This window comes from Polyodon spathula, chromosome 17 (genome assembly GCF_017654505.1).
Source record: "Polyodon spathula isolate WHYD16114869_AA chromosome 17, ASM1765450v1, whole genome shotgun sequence".
Classification (NCBI taxonomy): Eukaryota; Metazoa; Chordata; class Actinopteri; order Acipenseriformes; family Polyodontidae; genus Polyodon; species Polyodon spathula.
In genome coordinates, this window is record NC_054550.1 from 37,489,804 (window position 1) to 37,506,341 (window position 16,538).

General features: G+C 51.4%; 1 protein-coding gene across 1 annotated transcript in view; it reads left to right on the forward strand.

Moving 5' to 3' along the window:
- sptbn5 (spectrin, beta, non-erythrocytic 5) overlaps nucleotides 1-16,538 on the forward strand; it is a 64,058-nt gene that overhangs the window by 14,457 nt on the left and 33,063 nt on the right. Inside the window, 16 exon segments of the mRNA XM_041275407.1 lie at nucleotides 416-555; nucleotides 740-839; nucleotides 2,115-2,285; nucleotides 2,757-2,921; nucleotides 3,122-3,348; nucleotides 6,956-7,142; nucleotides 7,857-8,057; nucleotides 8,332-8,448; nucleotides 8,809-8,858; nucleotides 9,382-9,514; nucleotides 11,835-11,980; nucleotides 12,497-12,611; nucleotides 12,755-12,865; nucleotides 13,122-13,301; nucleotides 14,688-14,891; nucleotides 15,160-15,309. Of these exon segments, the coding sequence (XP_041131341.1) occupies nucleotides 416-555; nucleotides 740-839; nucleotides 2,115-2,285; nucleotides 2,757-2,921; nucleotides 3,122-3,348; nucleotides 6,956-7,142; nucleotides 7,857-8,057; nucleotides 8,332-8,448; nucleotides 8,809-8,858; nucleotides 9,382-9,514; nucleotides 11,835-11,980; nucleotides 12,497-12,611; nucleotides 12,755-12,865; nucleotides 13,122-13,301; nucleotides 14,688-14,891; nucleotides 15,160-15,309 (2,397 nt within the window).

Sequence of the window (16,538 nt, forward strand, 5' to 3'; positions counted from 1 at the left end):
TCGACCCAAGGGACTTTTTCAGCCTGAAAAAAGAAACAAGGACCAGGGGTCACAAATGGAGTTTAGAAAAAGGGGCATTCAGAACAGAAAATAGGAGACACTTTTTTACACAGAGAATTGTGAGGGTCTGGAATCAACTCCCCAGTAATGTTGTTGAAGCTGACACCCTGGGATCCTTCAAGAAGCTGCTTGATGAGATTTTGGGATCAATAAGCTACTAACAACCAAACGAGCAAGATGGGCCGAATGGCCTCCTCTCGTTTGTAAACTTTCTTATGTTCTTATGTTCTTAAGGCTTTCAGCAGCAAATACCTCAGCTGGAGGGGATTCTTGTATACAAGTGGCCAGGCTAAATTGGCTGTGTTGATGGCTGTGTGGATGGAGGATTCCAATGCAGTGTGTTGTCTCCCCTCAGGACTCAGTGGACAGCGTGCAGAGCCTGCTGAAGAGACAGGAGGAGCTGGAGAGCCTAGTGAAGGTGCTGGACCCCAGGATCAGGGGTCTGCAGGAGAAGGGGGACCAGCTGGCAGGGAAACGGCACTTTGCTGCTAAAAAGTAAACACTTAAATCATTTCCTTTTCCTTTTTTTTAATTTTTGGGATGTTTACAATAACAGAAACATTCAACAGGATGATTAGCATTAAAAGTATTCAAGTATATATTATCTTACTGTGAACGCTTTAAAAACTTGCTCTGAAATGAATGCCTTAGTAATAGCAGCCATGCGCATTCCCCACAGCATCCAGCAGAGGGCGCAAGCAGTGCAGCGCCAGAGAGAGAAGCTGGGAGAGAGCAGGGACTCCAGGAGGAAGAAGCTGCAGGAGTCAATGAAACATCAGGTACAGCACTGCCCCTTCACCTGCTTTCTACTGACGTGGAATATCCTGACACAAGGTATTTGTTCCAGTTCCAGATAATTAACTCAGGATCCCAGCATTTCAGTTCGCCCAGTGTGCACAGTACTGAGCTGTTGTTGTGTTGTGTGCACAGTACTGAGCTGTTGTTGTGTTGTGTGCACAGTGCTGAGCTGCTGTTGTGTTGTGTGCACAGTGCTGAGCTGCTGTTGTGTTGTGTGCACAGTGCTGAGCTGCTGCTGTGTTTTGTGCACAGTACTGAGCTGTTGTTGTGTTGTGTGCACAGTGCTGAGCTGCTGTTGTGTTGTGTGCACAGTGCTGAGCTGCTGTTGTGTTGTGTGCACAGTGCTGAGCTGCTGTTGTGTTGTGTGCACAGTACTGAGCTGCTGTTGTGTTGTGTGCACAGTGCTGAGCTGCTGTTGTGTTGTGTGCACAGTGCTGAGCTGCTGTTGTGTTGTGTGCACAGTACTGAGCTGCTGTTGTGTTGTGTGCACAGTGCTGAGCTGCTGTTGTGTTGTGTGCACAGTACTGAGCTGCTGTTGTGTTGTGTGCACAGTGCTGAGCTGCTGCTGTGGTGTGTGCTGTGTACTGAGCTGCTGTTGTGTTGTGTGCACAGTGCTGAGCTGCTGTTGTGTTGTGTGCACAGTGCTGAGCTGCTGCTGTGGTGTGTGTTGTGTACTGAGCTGCTGTTGTGTTGTCTGCACAGTGCTGAGCTGCTGTTGTGTTGTGTGCACAGTACTGAGCTGCTGTTGTGTTGTGTGCACAGTACTGAGCTGCTGCTGTGTTTTGTGCACAATGCTGAGCTGCTGTTGTGTTGTGTGCACAGTGCTGAGCTGCTGTTGTGTTGTGTGCACAGTGCTGAGCTGCTGTTGTGTTGTGTGCACAGTGCTGAGCTGCTGTTGTGTTGTGTGCACAGTGCTGAGCTGCTGTTGTGTTGTGTGCACAGTGCTGAGCTGCTGTTGTGTTGTGTGCACAGTGCTGAGCTGCTGTTGTGTTGTGTGCACAGTACTGAGCTGCTGCTGTGGTGTGTGCTGTGTACTGAGCTGCTGCTGTGTTGTGTGCACAGTGCTGAGCTGCTGTTGTGTTGTGTGCACAGTGCTGAGCTGCTGTTGTGTTGTGTGCACAGTACTGAGCTGCTGTTGTGTTATGTGCACAGTACTGAGCTGCTGTTGTGTTGTGTGCACAGTACTGAGCTGCTGCTGTGTTTTGTGCACAGTACTGAGATGCTGCTGTGTTGTGTCTGGTGTGTTTGGCCCTCAGGAGTTTAATCGCGATGCCGCAGAGCTGCTCCTGTGGATGGATGAAAAGTTCAAGATTGCAGAGGATGAATCGTACCGAGACCCGACCAACATCCTGCTCAAACTGAAGAGACACGAGGCGGCAGAGAAGGAGATGCAGGCTAACCAGGTGCGACTGGAGGAGCTCAAACAGGTGAGGAGACAGATGGGGAGAAACAGGTGAAGGAGGGAGGGTATGAAACAGCAGAGTAAGGGAACACTTCCATTGTCCTTCTCCTTTTATGAACACTGAATTCAGAAGCATGAAAACAAAATACTTTCATTTTTGTTCCCTTAAATGAAATCTTGTTAAATGTTGTTATATAGTGCTGTATTTGAATAACCAATCAGTGTGTCTCTGTGTCTCTCTATCCCTATCCCTGTGTCTCTGTGTCTCTATCTCTGTGTCTCTCTATCCCTGTGTCTCTATCCCTGGGTCTCTATCTCTGTGTCTCTCTATCCCTGTGTCTCTATCCCTGGGTCTCTATCTCTGTGTCTCTCTATCCCTGTGTCTCTATCTCTCTATCTCTGTGTCTGTGTCTCTCTATCCCTATGTCTCTCTATTTCTCTGTCCCTGTGTTTCTGTGCCTCTCTATCCCTGTGTCTCTCGTTCTCTGTGTGTCAGGCGTGTGCGGCGATGCTGGCGGAGGGTCACCCTGCCCGCCGCGCGCTCCAGGAGAAGATGGGCGAGGTGAGCGACAGGTGGGCGGAGCTGCAGGGGAAGATGACGGAGCGCGGAGACAAGCTGAGGCAGGCCGGGCAGCAGGAGCAGCTGATGGAGCTTCTGCAGGTAAAGCACCAGCCTGACACACTCAGCTGGCAGACTGTCCTCACAATGTATAATCACAGTACATGCCTGATAGCTCATTTTAACTCGCAGGACGTTTTCTGAGACAAACAAAATCATTTTTACTGTAAATAACTAGCAAGAAACCCCTTAGGACAATTCCCGTACCTCTGACCTCCCTGACTCGTTGTCTCGTTTCCCAGGATGCCAAGGTGAACATGGAGGCGATCGAGAGGATGCTGCAGGATGCTGGGAAAGGTCACGACCTGCGCTCTAGCCGGCAGCTGCTGAAGGAGCACCGGCAGCTGGAGAGCGAGACGCGAGAGCTGGCAGAGAAGATGAACGCCATCGTAAGCCGCGCAGAGAACATGGCAACCAACCACTTCGACTCTCAGAGGATCCTGAGAGAGACGCAGAAATACCTGGACAGGTGAGCCCTGCAAGAAAATACAGATAGAGGTCTCTGAGAAAGAGAGCAGAAATACCTGGACAGGTGAGCCCTGTGAGAAAATGCAGATAGAGGTCTCTGAGAGAGAGAGAGAGAGAGCAGAAATACCTGGACAGGTGAGCCCTGTGAGAAAATGCAGATAGAGGTCTCTGAGAGAGAGAGCAGAAATACCTGGACAGGTGAGCCCTGTGAGAAAATGCAGATAGAGGTCTCTGAGAGAGAGCAGAAATACCTGGACAGGTGAGCTCTGTGAGAAAATACAGATAGAGGTCTCTGAGAGAGAGAGCAGGGATGGAAACAAGACTCCCGTTGCACTGCAGTTTGATCCATTGCTGGTTTTACTGTTAGAGTCAGTAAGACACACCTGAGCGTGTTATCGCTACACTGTGGCTAATCAAGCTCCTCGTAAAACTGGGAATGGGTGAATAGAGTCTTATTTCCATTCGTAGACAGACAATTGAGTCTTGAGAGAGAGACACAATACTTTAATATGAGAGGCCTTAGAAATGCAGAAATACCTCAACAAACAAGGGCTTGCAGAGAGACAATATCTACATGAGAGCCTGCAGAGAGACAATATCTACACATGAGAGCCTGCAGAGAGACAATACCTACACGAGAGCCTGCAGAGAGACAATATCTACACATGAGAGCCTGCAGAGAGACAATACCTACACAAGAGAGCCTGCAGAGTGACAATACCTACACATGAGAGCCTGCAGAGAGACAATACCTACACGAGAGCCTGCAGAGAGACAATATCTACATGAGAGCCTGCAGAGAGACAATACCTACACATGAGAGCCTGCAGAGAGACAATATCTACACGAGAGCCTGCAGAGAGATAATACCTACACATGAGAGCCTGCAGAGAGACAATACCTACACAGGAGAGCCTGCAGAGAGACAATATCTACACATGAGAGCCTGCAGAGAGACAATACCTACATGAGAGCCTGCAGAGAGACAATATCTACATGAGAGCCTGCAGAGAGACAATATCTACATGAGAGCCTGCAGAGAGACAATATCTACATGAGAGCCTGCAGAGAGACAATATCTACATGAGAGCCTGCAGAGAGACAATACCTACACGAGAGCCTGCAGAGAGACAATATCTACATGAGAGCCTGCAGAGAGACAATACCTACACATGAGAGCCTGCAGAGAGACAATATCTACATGAGAGCCTGCAGAGAGACAATATCTACACATGAGAGCCTGCAGAGAGACAATACCTACACAGGAAAGCCTGCAGAGAGACAATATCTACACAGGAGAGCCTGCAGAGAGACAATATCTACACAGGAGAGCCTGCAGAGAGACAATACCTACACAGGAAAGCCTGCAGAGAGACAATATCTACACAGGAGAGCCTGCAGAGAGACAATACCTACAAGGGAGAGCCTGCAGAGAGACAATACCTACACAGGAAAGCCTGCAGAGAGACAATATCTACACATGAGAGCCTGCAGAGAGACAATACCTACACAGGAGAGCCTGCAGAGAGACAATACCTACAAGGGAGAGCCTGAAGAGAGAGTACTTTAACAGCCTCAGATTCATGAAGTCTTCCCTGCAGGTTCCCTGGCAGTGTGTGTTTGACCTGGCTGCTGTGTGTTTCCCTGCAGGTTCCCTGGCAGTGTGTGTTTGACCTGGCTGCTGTGTGTTTCCCTGCAGGTTCCCTGGCAGTGTGTGTTTGACCTGGCTGCTGTGTGTTTCCCTGCAGGTTCCCTGGCAGTGTGTGTTTGACCTGGCTGCTGTGTGTTTCCCTGCAGGTTCCCTGGCAGTGTGTGTTTGACGTGGCTGCTGTGTGTTTCCCTGCAGGTTCCCTGGCAGTGCGTGTTTGACGTGGCTACTGTGTGTTTCCCTGCAGGTTCCCTGGCAGTGTGTGTTTGACCTGGCTGCTGTGTGTTTCCCTGCAGGTTCCCTGGCAGTGTGTGTTTGACGTGGCTGCTGTGTGTTTCCCTGCAGGTTCCCTGGCAGTGTGTGTTTGACGTGGCTGCTGTGTGTTTCCCTGCAGGTTCCCTGGCAGTGTGTGTTTGACCTGGCTGCTGTGTGTTTCCCTGCAGGTTCCCTGGCAGTGTGTGTTTGACGTGGCTGCTGTGTGTTTCCCTGCAGGTTCCCTGGCAGTGTGTGTTTGACGTGGCTGCTGTGTGTTTCCCTGCAGGTTCCCTGGCAGTGTGTGTTTGACGTGGCTGCTGTGTGTTTCCCTGCAGGTTCCCTGGCAGTGTGTGTTTGACGTGGCTGCTGTGTGTTTCCCTGCAGGTTCCCTGGCAGTGTGTGTTTGACGTGGCTGCTGTGTGTTTCCCTGCAGGTTCCCTGGCAGTGTGTGTTTGACGTGGCTGCTGTGTGTTTCCCTGCAGGTTCCCTGGCAGTGTGTGTTTGACGTGGTTGCTGTGTGTTTCCCTGCAGGTTCCCTGGCAGTGTGTGTTTGACCTGGCTGCTGTGTGTTTCCCTGCAGGTTCCCTGGCAGTGTGTGTTTGACGTGGCTGCTGTGTGTTTCCCTGCAGGTTCCCTGGCAGTGTGTGTTTGACCTGGCTGCTGTGTGTTTCCCTGCAGGTTCCCTGGCAGTGTGTGTTTGACGTGGTTGCTGTGTGTTTCCCTGCAGGTTCCCTGGCAGTGTGTGTTTGACGTGGCTGCTGTGTGTTTCCCTGCAGGTTCCCTGGCAGTGTGTGTTTGACGTGGCTGCTGTGTGTTTCCCTGCAGGTTCCCTGGCAGTGTGTGTTTGACGTGGCTGCTGTGTGTTTCCCTGCAGGTTCCCTGGCAGTGTGTGTTTGACGTGGTTGCTGTGTGTTTCCCTGCAGGTTCCCTGGCAGTGTGTGTTTGACGTGGTTGCTGTGTGTTTCCCTGCAGGTTCCCTGGCAGTGTGTGTTTGACGTGGCTGCTGTGTGTTTCCCTGCAGGTTCCCTGGCAGTGTGTGTTTGACGTGGCTGCTGTGTGTTTCCCTGCAGGTTCCCTGGCAGTGTGTGTTTGACGTGGCTGCTGTGTGTTTCCCTGCAGGTTCCCTGGCAGTGTGTGTTTGACGTGGCTGCTGTGTGTTTCCCTGCAGGTTCCCTGGCAGTGTGTGTTTGACGTGGCTGCTGTGTGTTTCCCTGCAGGTTCCCTGGCAGTGTGTGTTTGACGTGGCTGCTGTGTGTTTCCCTGCAGGTTCCCTGGCAGTGTGTGTTTGACGTGGCTGCTGTGTGTTTCCCTGCAGGTTCCCTGGCAGTGTGTGTTTGACCTGGCTGCTGTGTGTTTCCCTGCAGGTTCCCTGGCAGTGTGTGTTTGACGTGGCTGCTGTGTGTTTCCCTGCAGGTTCCCTGGCAGTGTGTGTTTGACGTGGCTGCTGTGTGTTTCCCTGCAGGTTCCCTGGCAGTGTGTGTTTGACGTGGCTGCTGTGTGTTTCCCTGCAGGTTCCCTGGCAGTGTGTGTTTGACGTGGCTGCTGTGTGTTTCCCTGCAGGTTCCCTGGCAGTGTGTGTTTGACGTGGCTGCTGTGTGTTTCCCTGCAGGTTCCCTGGCAGTGTGTGTTTGACGTGGCTGCTGTGTGTTTCCCTGCAGGTTCCCTGGCAGTGTGTGTTTGACGTGGCTGCTGTGTTTCCCTGCAGGTTCAAGTCCCTGCAGCACCCCTTGTCTCAGCGGAGGACCCAGCTGGAGGCGTCGGTGGTGCTGTACGAGTTCTACCACGACCTGGACGTGGAGCGAGGCTGGATCTCGGAGCGCTGGCCCAGCGCAACCTCCACCAACTATGGGAGGTCACTGGACACTGCACAGAGCCTGCTCCAGAAACACAGGGTACAGACACACTGCACAGACTAGACCAGAAACACAGGGTACAGACACACTGCACAGACTAGACCAGAAACACAGGGTACAGACATACTGCACAGAGCCTGCTCCAGAAACACAGGGTACAGACACACTGCACAGACTAGACCAGAAACACAGGGTACAGACACACTGCACAGACTAGACCAGAAACACAGGGTACAGACACACTGCACAGACTAGACCAGAAACACAGGGTACAGACACACTGCACAGACTAGACCAGAAACACAGGGTACAGACACACTGCACAGACTAGACCAGAAACACAGGGTACAGACACACTGCACAGACTAGACCAGAAACACAGGGTACAGACACACTGCACAGACTAGACCAGAAACACAGGGTACAGACACACTGCACAGACTAGACCAGAAACACAGGGTACAGACACACTGCACAGACTAGACCAGAAACACAGGGTACAGACACACTGCACAGACTAGACCAGAAACACAGGGTACAGACACACTGCACAGACTAGACCAGAAACACACTGTATTTACTGGGATGGAAATAAGACTCCTGATACATAGCAGTTTGATCCATTCCTGGTTTAATAAGAGACACCTGAGCTTGTTACCTATAAACTGTGACTAATCCAGCAAAGTAACACCTGGAATGGATGATGTATGTATTTCTCACCCCACTGCGTGTCTCTCTCTCTCTCTCTCTCAGGAGCTCCAGGCAGAGGTGAAGGCTCACAAGCAGAACCCCCAGCGAGTCCTGGAGAAGGGGAGGGTGATGGGCGGCTCTCGATTCTTCAGTGGAGAGGACATTGCGGAGCGCAGCAGGCAGCTGGGAGAGGACTGGGAGCAGCTGGAGAGCGCCTGCGAGCACAGGGCTGCAGGGCTGCTTCACTCGGTCACACTGCAGCAGGTACAGGGTCTCCTAGGCAATCATACGTGGTGTCAGAGTGGAATGCTGGTACTGAGCAACTGGCTCATGAAGAATACATGAAACTGGGGGGGATAAAGCTGAGATTGTCACATCAAGCTGTCTGTCTGTGCTACTGCTAAGGTTCTGCTGTATTATGTGGATTTTCTCAACAGTGGGGAAGGGTTAGGGTTACTCTAGTACCTCTTCCTTTCTGCCCCTGTTTAACTTGCCCCCCTCCCCCTTCCGTCTCCGTCTCTCGCTCCCTCCTCTCCAGTTCCAGCAGGACTCTGCTGAGCTGGCGTCCCGCCTGTCTGAGACCCTCCCTCTGGTCAGCAGTGATGATTATGGGAAGAGCGAGCTGTCCACTCTGAGCCACATGAAGAAGCACAAGGTGAGAGCCCTGTGTGTGTGTCTCCGTGCCGCTGGTGCTGACCTCACACACACAGCACAACGATTCACACGTTTCAAACCTCAAGGCTTGACAACTGTCACTCCCAGATTCTATTCTTACTGTGCCAGATGACTTACTCATACTGTACCAAGCCTACCAGTATTGGTATTAATCATTTTGCATAGGCTAATAAAATACAAAAACCATAGCTAATGCATCTACATGTGTAGAGCTGTCATTGTACATGCTGGTTTAGTGTAATGCACGCAAGGGGAAGCACTGCTCTGCAAGGCACCGGTAAGTACAGTATCGAGACCCAGAGGGACAGTGTCACACTGTAGCCACGGCTCTGTGTTGCAGGCTGTGCTCACTCAGATCGAGGCATTGGGTGGACAGGCTGCAGAGCTGCGGTTGAGTGTGGAGAGGGCAGGGAGAGGATCTCCTCGAAGCTCGACCCCCTAACCCAAGCTGCTCTCCACCTGGGCTGATGTGACTAGCGTGAGGGCTCGGCGACTCGTTTTATGTCTTGCACGGTCGCAGTTGTCCATCCCCTGGGGAGGGGGGGAGGGGGAGGGGGAGAGGGAGGGAAAGGGAGGGAGGGAGAGGGGGTAGGCTGTTTCGATAACTTCACTGATACATTTCTAGTACACACAGACAAAGGCAGCCTTCCTCCTTTGTGCTTTTGCAACGCGTTTCTCTTTTAGTGCTGCTGTATATCTTCTGCATGTTTCATTTTAACGAGCAACACTCGAGTGTCCAAATTAACTCAACATTAAATTCATGTTATTTTTCCAAGTTTACGATCAAACTGTAATCAATCTATTGTATTTCACTGTCTGCCTCACCGAAACCCATTTCAGAATTGACGTGTGTAAAGCTCTGAACCGAGCCCTCATTCCTTTGTCCACTGTCCCTGTCCCTGTCGGTCCCCAGGTCCCAGCGGCTGGAGGAGGCTGTGCTTCATCACGAGTACCAGCGGGAGTCCACTGAGCTGAAGGACTGGATCGCTGAGCAACGGCAGCACGCCTGCTCTGAGGATTATGGGGGCGACTATGAGCATGTGCAGGTGAGCGCAGGAGCTGGGTTTATAATACTAATACTGACTGGAGCTGGGTTTATAATACTAATACTGACTGGAGCTGGGCTTATAATACCAATACTGACTGGAGCTGGGCTTATAATACCAATACTGACTGGAGCTGGGTTTATAATACTAATACTGACTGGAGCTGGGCTTATAATACCAATACTGACTGGAGCTGGGCTTATAATACCAATACTGACTGGAGCTGGGTTTATAATACTAATACTGACTGGAGCTGGGTTTATAATACTAATACTGACTGGAGCTGGGCTTATAATACTAATACTGACTGGAGCTGGGTTTATAATACTAATACTGACTGGAGCTGGGCTTATAATACCAATACTGACTGGAGCTGGGCTTATAATACCAATACTGACTGGAGCTGGGCTTATAATACTAATACTGACTGGAGCTGGGTTTATAATACTAATACTGACTGGAGCTGGGCTTATAATACCAATACTGACTGGAGCTGGGTTTATAATACTAATACTGACTGGAGCTGGGCTTATAATACCAATACTGACTGGAGCTGGGCTTATAATACCAATACTGACTGGAGCTGGGCTTATAATACCAATACTGACTGGAGCTGGGTTTATAATACCAATACTGACTGGAGCTGGGCTTATAATACCAATACTGACTGGAGCTGGGCTTATAATACCAATACTGACTGGAGCTGGGCTTATAATACCAATACTGACTGGAGCTGGGCTTATAATACCAATACTGACTGGAGCTGGGCTTATAATACCAATACTGACTGGAGCTGGGCTTATAATACCAATACTGACTGGAGCTGGGCTTATAATACCAATACTGACTGGAGCTGGGCTTATAATACTAATACTGACTGGAGCTGGGCTTATAATACTAATACTGACTGGAGCTGGGCTTATAATACCAATACTGACTGGAGCTGGGCTTATAATACCAATACTGACTGGAGCTGGGCTTATAATACTAATACTGACTGGAGCTGGGTTTATAATACTAATACTGACTGGAGCTGGGCTTATAATACCAATACTGACTGGAGCTGGGCTTATAATACCAATACTGACTGGAGCTGGGTTTATAATACTAATACTGACTGGAGCTGGGCTTATAATACCAATACTGACTGGAGCTGGGCTTATAATACTAATACTGACTGGAGCTGGGCTTATAATACCAATACTGACTGGAGCTGGGCTTATAATACCAATACTGACTGGAGCTGGGATTATAATACCAATACTGACTGGAGCTGGGCTTATAATACCAATACTGACTGGAGCTGGGCTTATAATACCAATACTGACTGGAGCTGGGCTTATAATACTAATACTGACTGGAGCTGGGCTTATAATACCAATACTGACTGGAGCTGGGCTTATAATACCAATACTGACTGGAGCTGGGTTTATAATACCAATACTGACTGGAGCTGGGCTTATAATACCAATACTGACTGGAGCTGGGCTTATAATACCAATACTGACTGGAGCTAATACTGACTGGAGCTGGGCTTATAATACCAATACTGACTGGAGCTGGGCTTATAATACCAATACTGACTGGAGCTGGGTTTATAATACCAATACTGACTGGAGCTGGGTTTATAATACTAATACTGACTGGAGCTGGGTTTATAATACCAATACTGACTGGAGCTGGGCTTATAATACCAATACTGACTGGAGCTGGGCTTATAATACCAATACTGACTGGAGCTGGATTTATTGTATCAGTACTGACTGGAGCTGGGCTTATAATACCAATACTGACTGGAGCTGGATTTATTGTATCAGTACTGACTGGAGCTGGGCTTATAATACCAATACTGACTGGAGCTGGATTTATTGTATCAATACTGACTGGAGCTGGGCTTATAATACCAATACTGACTGGAGCTGGATTTATAATACCAATACTGACTGGAGCTGGGCTTATAATACCAATACTGACTGGAGCTGGGTTTATTGTATCAGTACTGACTGGAGCTGGGCTTATAATACCAATACTGACTGGAGCTGGATTTATAATACCAATACTGACTGGAGCTGGGCTTATAATACCAATACTGACTGGAGCTGGATTTATTGTACCAGTACTGACTGGAGCTGGGCTTATTGTATCAGTACTGACACTGGGACCTATTAGCAGCAACTACACTTGTAATCTCACTGTGTAGATCTGCACTCGAATGGCAGCGCAGTCTAAGCTTCACCCCACAGCAGAATGAGTGTGTTAATATCAGCTTTTCACCTGATTTTTATGCCCCCCCCCCCCCCCCCCTCTTCCCAACCCCCAGCTTCTGCGAGGGACGTATGAGGGGCTGCAGCGCCTCCTGGAGGTGGGTGCAGAGCGGGTACGAGGCTGCCAGGAGCTCGCTGATTCCATCATCCTTCACGGCCACCCCCAGTCCCGGGACATCCGACAGGCTCAGGACCAGCTCAGGTACCGTCCCGAAACACAGCCAAGACGCTGTGTGGTTACAATGAAACAGAGAAGCAGAGAGCAGTTCAATTACAGGACAGAATCCAGCTAATCTGGACCACGGCAGTCTAATCTGACCTGTAATGCTAGCTGTAATGTCCTAAACTAAACAGTATGTCTGTAGAGGTGCATTTCAAGAGCACTGCATACAGGGACCTGCTCTTCTGCAGCACACTGCAGGTCATGAGCATAACTACACAATTACAGTTAGCGATGTTTCTTATACCAGAACTTACCTTTAGCCCAAGACTGCAGGGATGGAAAGAAGACTCCTATTGCATAGCAGTTCCAACCATGCCAGGTTTTATTACCAGCTTGATTAGCCCCAGTGTGTATAGGTTACAAGCTCGGGTGTGTCTCATTAACCCGGAATGGGTCAAACTGCTATGCAATGGGAGTCTTATTTCCATCCCTGGACTGCAGGGCAGCCCTGGTTTTCTTTGCTCAGGCTGCTTGTTCCTCTTCCTCCTCTTGCAGGCAGTCCTGGGAGGAGCTGAGGGGGCTGGCTCGGGTTCGAGGGCAGAGGCTGCAGGAAGTGGAGGAAATCCACAAGATCAACCGAGGCCTGACTGACGCCCTCGCTGACATCGAGGTGAGTGGACTGGCTGTACTGGGAATGCTGGTAACGTTTGTGAGCATCCCAGTGCGTGTCTCTGTAGGGGTACAGGTTTGTGTTTGGCTCATGTTTATATTCAGTTTGTATTTAAAGTTTGTTTTTTCCTACTCCCCTTTTAGGAGAAATACAAAAGCATCCCTGACAATATTGCAAAGGACCTGCGGGGGGCGCTAACACAGCTCCGCAAGCATGAAGCACTGGAGCATGAACTAGCTGGAAACGAGCAGCAGGTACACAGAATTAATATTAATAATGTTAGTAATAATCATAATAATAAGGAATAAAGCACACCCAACTGTATATAATAAGTCTGGTTTTATCAAGCCGTTCTGGCGACCCTGTAAACCCACACGAGTGATGCTTCATCGGTTTATTAAGGTCATCAGAAGCCCAGATTCATTTACAGCCACAGGTTCTGATGTATTTGCTGTATCTGAGCCGTCATTCCGTTTGATTTCTCTTGCTGTCCGCCCCTCTCTTGCTCAGCTGCAGGAGCTGCTGGACAGAGCAGACAAGCCTTTGGGCGGCTGCCCCCCTGAGCTGGCCGGAGCCCTGCAGGAGAGGCAGCAGGAGGTGGTGGAGAGCTGGGAGAGGCTGCGAGTGAAAGTGGAGCAGAGGAGAGAGGACCTGGAGCAGACCTGCCATCAACACCGCTTCATCAACACTGTGAGCCAGGGAACAGGGCTGGGGCTGGGAGGAGGCAGCATGAGGCATCATGAGTAAGCTGAGAGACTTGGTAGGAGGCACTGAGTAGAGCTGATGACTGGGAGGATAGAGTACGTTGAGCTGAGGGACCTTGGAGGAGCTGAGGTTTGAACTGATGGGTAGGGAGGAGTATAGTGAGTAGAGCTGAGGGACTGGGAGGAGGTAGAGTGAGTTGAGCTGAGGGGCTGGGAGGAGGTAGAGTGGGTAGAGCTGAGAGACTGGGAGGAGGTAGAGTGGGTAGAGCTGAGAGACTGGGAGGAGGTAGAGTGAGTAGAGCTGAGTGACTGGGAGGAGGTAGAGTGAGTTGAGCTGAGGGACTGGGAGGAGGTAGAGTGAGTTGAGCTGAGGGACTGGGAGGAGGTAGAGTGGGTAGAGCTGAGGGACTGGGAGGAGGTAGAGTGGGTAGAGCTGAGAGACTGGGAGGAGGTAGAGTGGGTAGAGCTGATGGACTGGGAGGAGGTAGAGTGAGTTGAACTGAGTAAGCTGAGTGTCCGGTAGGAGGTAAAGGAGGTAGAGTGGGTAGAGCTGAGGGACTGGGAGGAGGTAGAGTGGGTAGAGCTGATGGACTGGGAGGAGGTAGAGTGGGTTGAGCTGAGGGACTGGGAGGAGGTAGAGTGGGTAGAGCTGATGGACTGGGAGGAGGTAGAGTGAGTTGAGCTGAGGGACTGGGAGGAGGTAGAGTGAGTTGAGCTGAGGGACTGGGAGGAGGTAGAGTGAGTTGAACTGAGGGGTAGGGAGGAGGTAGAGTGGGTAGAGCTGAGAGACTGGGAGGAGGTAGAGTGGGTAGAGCTGAGGGACTGGGAGGAGGTAGAGTGGGTAGAGCTGAGTGACTGGGAGGAGGTAGAGTGAGTTGAGCTGAGGGACTGGGAGGAGGTAGAGTGGGTAGAGCTGAGGGACTGGGAGGAGGTAGAGTGGGTAGAGCTGAGAGACTGGGAGGAGGTAGAGTGAGTAGAGCTGAGGGACTGGGAGGAGGTAGAGTGGGTAGAGCTGAGGGACTGGGAGGAGGTAGAGTGGGTTGAGCTGAGGGACTGGGAGGAGGTAGAGTGGGTAGAGCTGAGGGACTGGGAGGAGGTAGAGTGGGTAGAGCTGAGGGACTGGGATCTGACTCCTATCCATCATCAGAGCGTTGAGCTGACCCTGAGGAGATCACTCAAGTGCTAGGAGCTAGGGAGGCAGTGAGGTCTTGTGGGTAGAGCTGAGGGACTGGGAGGGATGGAGGAGTTAGCATGATTAGAGCTGAGAGACGGGAAGGATATGAGACAGTGTGGTTCAGCGGATAGAGTCCAGGGACTGGGAGGGAGTATAGCAGCATGTTTATCCTGTATTCCCCTGTGCCTCTGCTCTCAGGTGCAGGACTATGTACTGTGGTGCGAGGAGGTGCTGAGGGGGATGCGCGTGGAAGAATTGGTGCGTGACGTGTCAGCCTGCGACCTGCAGCTCACCCTGCACCAGCAGCTCCGTGCGGAGATGGACGCTCGCGAGGAGACATACAGCCTGGGGCTCAGCTTGGGGCGGGAGCTGCTGCAGGAGGAGATCCCAGCCACCAGAGAGGTAGAGCTGCAGGGAACAGAGGATATGTACTAGAGCATTACAAACCCTTTATTTGAAATCAAGCTCTCCATATCAGGGTCATTCACCAATTCCATGGAAACAACTGAAGAAACATCTGCTTGAGTTTGTGTGGAGTGCTGCGTTTCTCAGGCTCTGCAAGGAATCCAAACCTAAGCAGTTGCTTCTTGACCTGTTTCACTTTGGATGGTAAATTGCAGCACTAATACGTACAGTACAGTACAGTGCATGGTGTTTAACTGTGTTGTAGATCCAGGACAAGCTGCAGGCACTGAATGAGGCTCGGGAGAGTCTGTACCAGCAGTGGGAGCTGAAGAGGGGCTGGCTGGAGGGGATGCGCCTGGAGCAGATCTATTACAGAGACATCACATACATGGAGAAGATCCTCAACTCACAGGAGGTGGGGAGTGGCTGGAAGAGGAGGAGGGGCTGGCAAGAGAAGGGACTGGGAGAGGAGGAGGGGGAAGGGACGGGAGAGGAGGAGGGGCAGGGAGCAGGGGTGGGGAGAGGAGGAGGGGTAGGGACTGGGAGAGGAGGAGGGGCAGGGAGAGGAGGAGGAGCAGGGAAGAGAAGGGACTGGGAGAGGAGGAGGAGGAGGAGGGGCTCGGAGAGGAAGAGGGGGAAGGGACGGGAGAGGAGGAGGGGCAGGGAGCAGGGGTGGGGAGAGGAGGAGGGGTAGGGACTGGGAGAGGAGGAGGGGCAGGGAGAGGAGGAGGAGCAGGGAAGAGAAGGGACTGGGAGAGGAGGAGGAGGAGGAGGGGCTCGGAGAGGAAGAGGAGAAGGGGGGACTAGGAGGGGAGGGGTGGGGGGATCAGGAGGAGGTAGGGCTGGGAGAGCAGGAGGGGTGGGGAGGATCAGGAGGAGGTGGGGCTGGGAGAGGAGGAAGGTTCAGTAGAGGAGGGCAAAACTGGAAGTGCAGGAGAATAAAGGTGAAACTGGAAACGGTGACGGGGGATTATGGATGAAATGTGTGTGACTGAGTGAACCGGGAGTGGTTTAGATGGGATGGGGGTGAGCAAGTGGACCGGGAGTGGTTTAGATGGGATGGGTGTGAGTGAGTGGACCGGGAGTGGTTTAGATGGGATGGGAGTGAGCGAGTGGACCGGGAGTGGTTTAGATGGGATGGGAGTGAGTGAGTGGACCGGGAGTGGTTTAGATGGGATGGGGGTGAGCGAGTGGACCGGGAGTGGTTTAGATGGGATGGGAGTGAGTGAGTGGACCGGGAGTGGTTTAGATGGGATGGGTGTGAGTGAGTGGACCGGGAGTGGTTTAGATGGGATGGGTGTGAGCGAGTGGACCGGGAGTGGTTTAGATGGGATGGGTGTGAGTGAGTGGACCGGGAGTGGTTTAGATGGGATGGGTGTGAGCGAGTGGAACGGGAGTGGTTTAGATGGGATGGGAGTGAGCGAGTGGACCGGGAGTGGTTTAGATGGGATGGGTGTGAGTGAGTGAACCGGGAGTGGTTTAGATGGGATGGGTGTGAGTGAGTGGACCGGGAGTGGTTGAGATGGGATGGGTGTGAGTGAGTGGACCGGGAGTGGTTGAGATGGGATGGGAGTGAGCGAGTGGACCGGGAGTGGTTGAGATGGGATGGGTGTGAGTGAGTGAACCGGGAGTGGTTGAGATGGG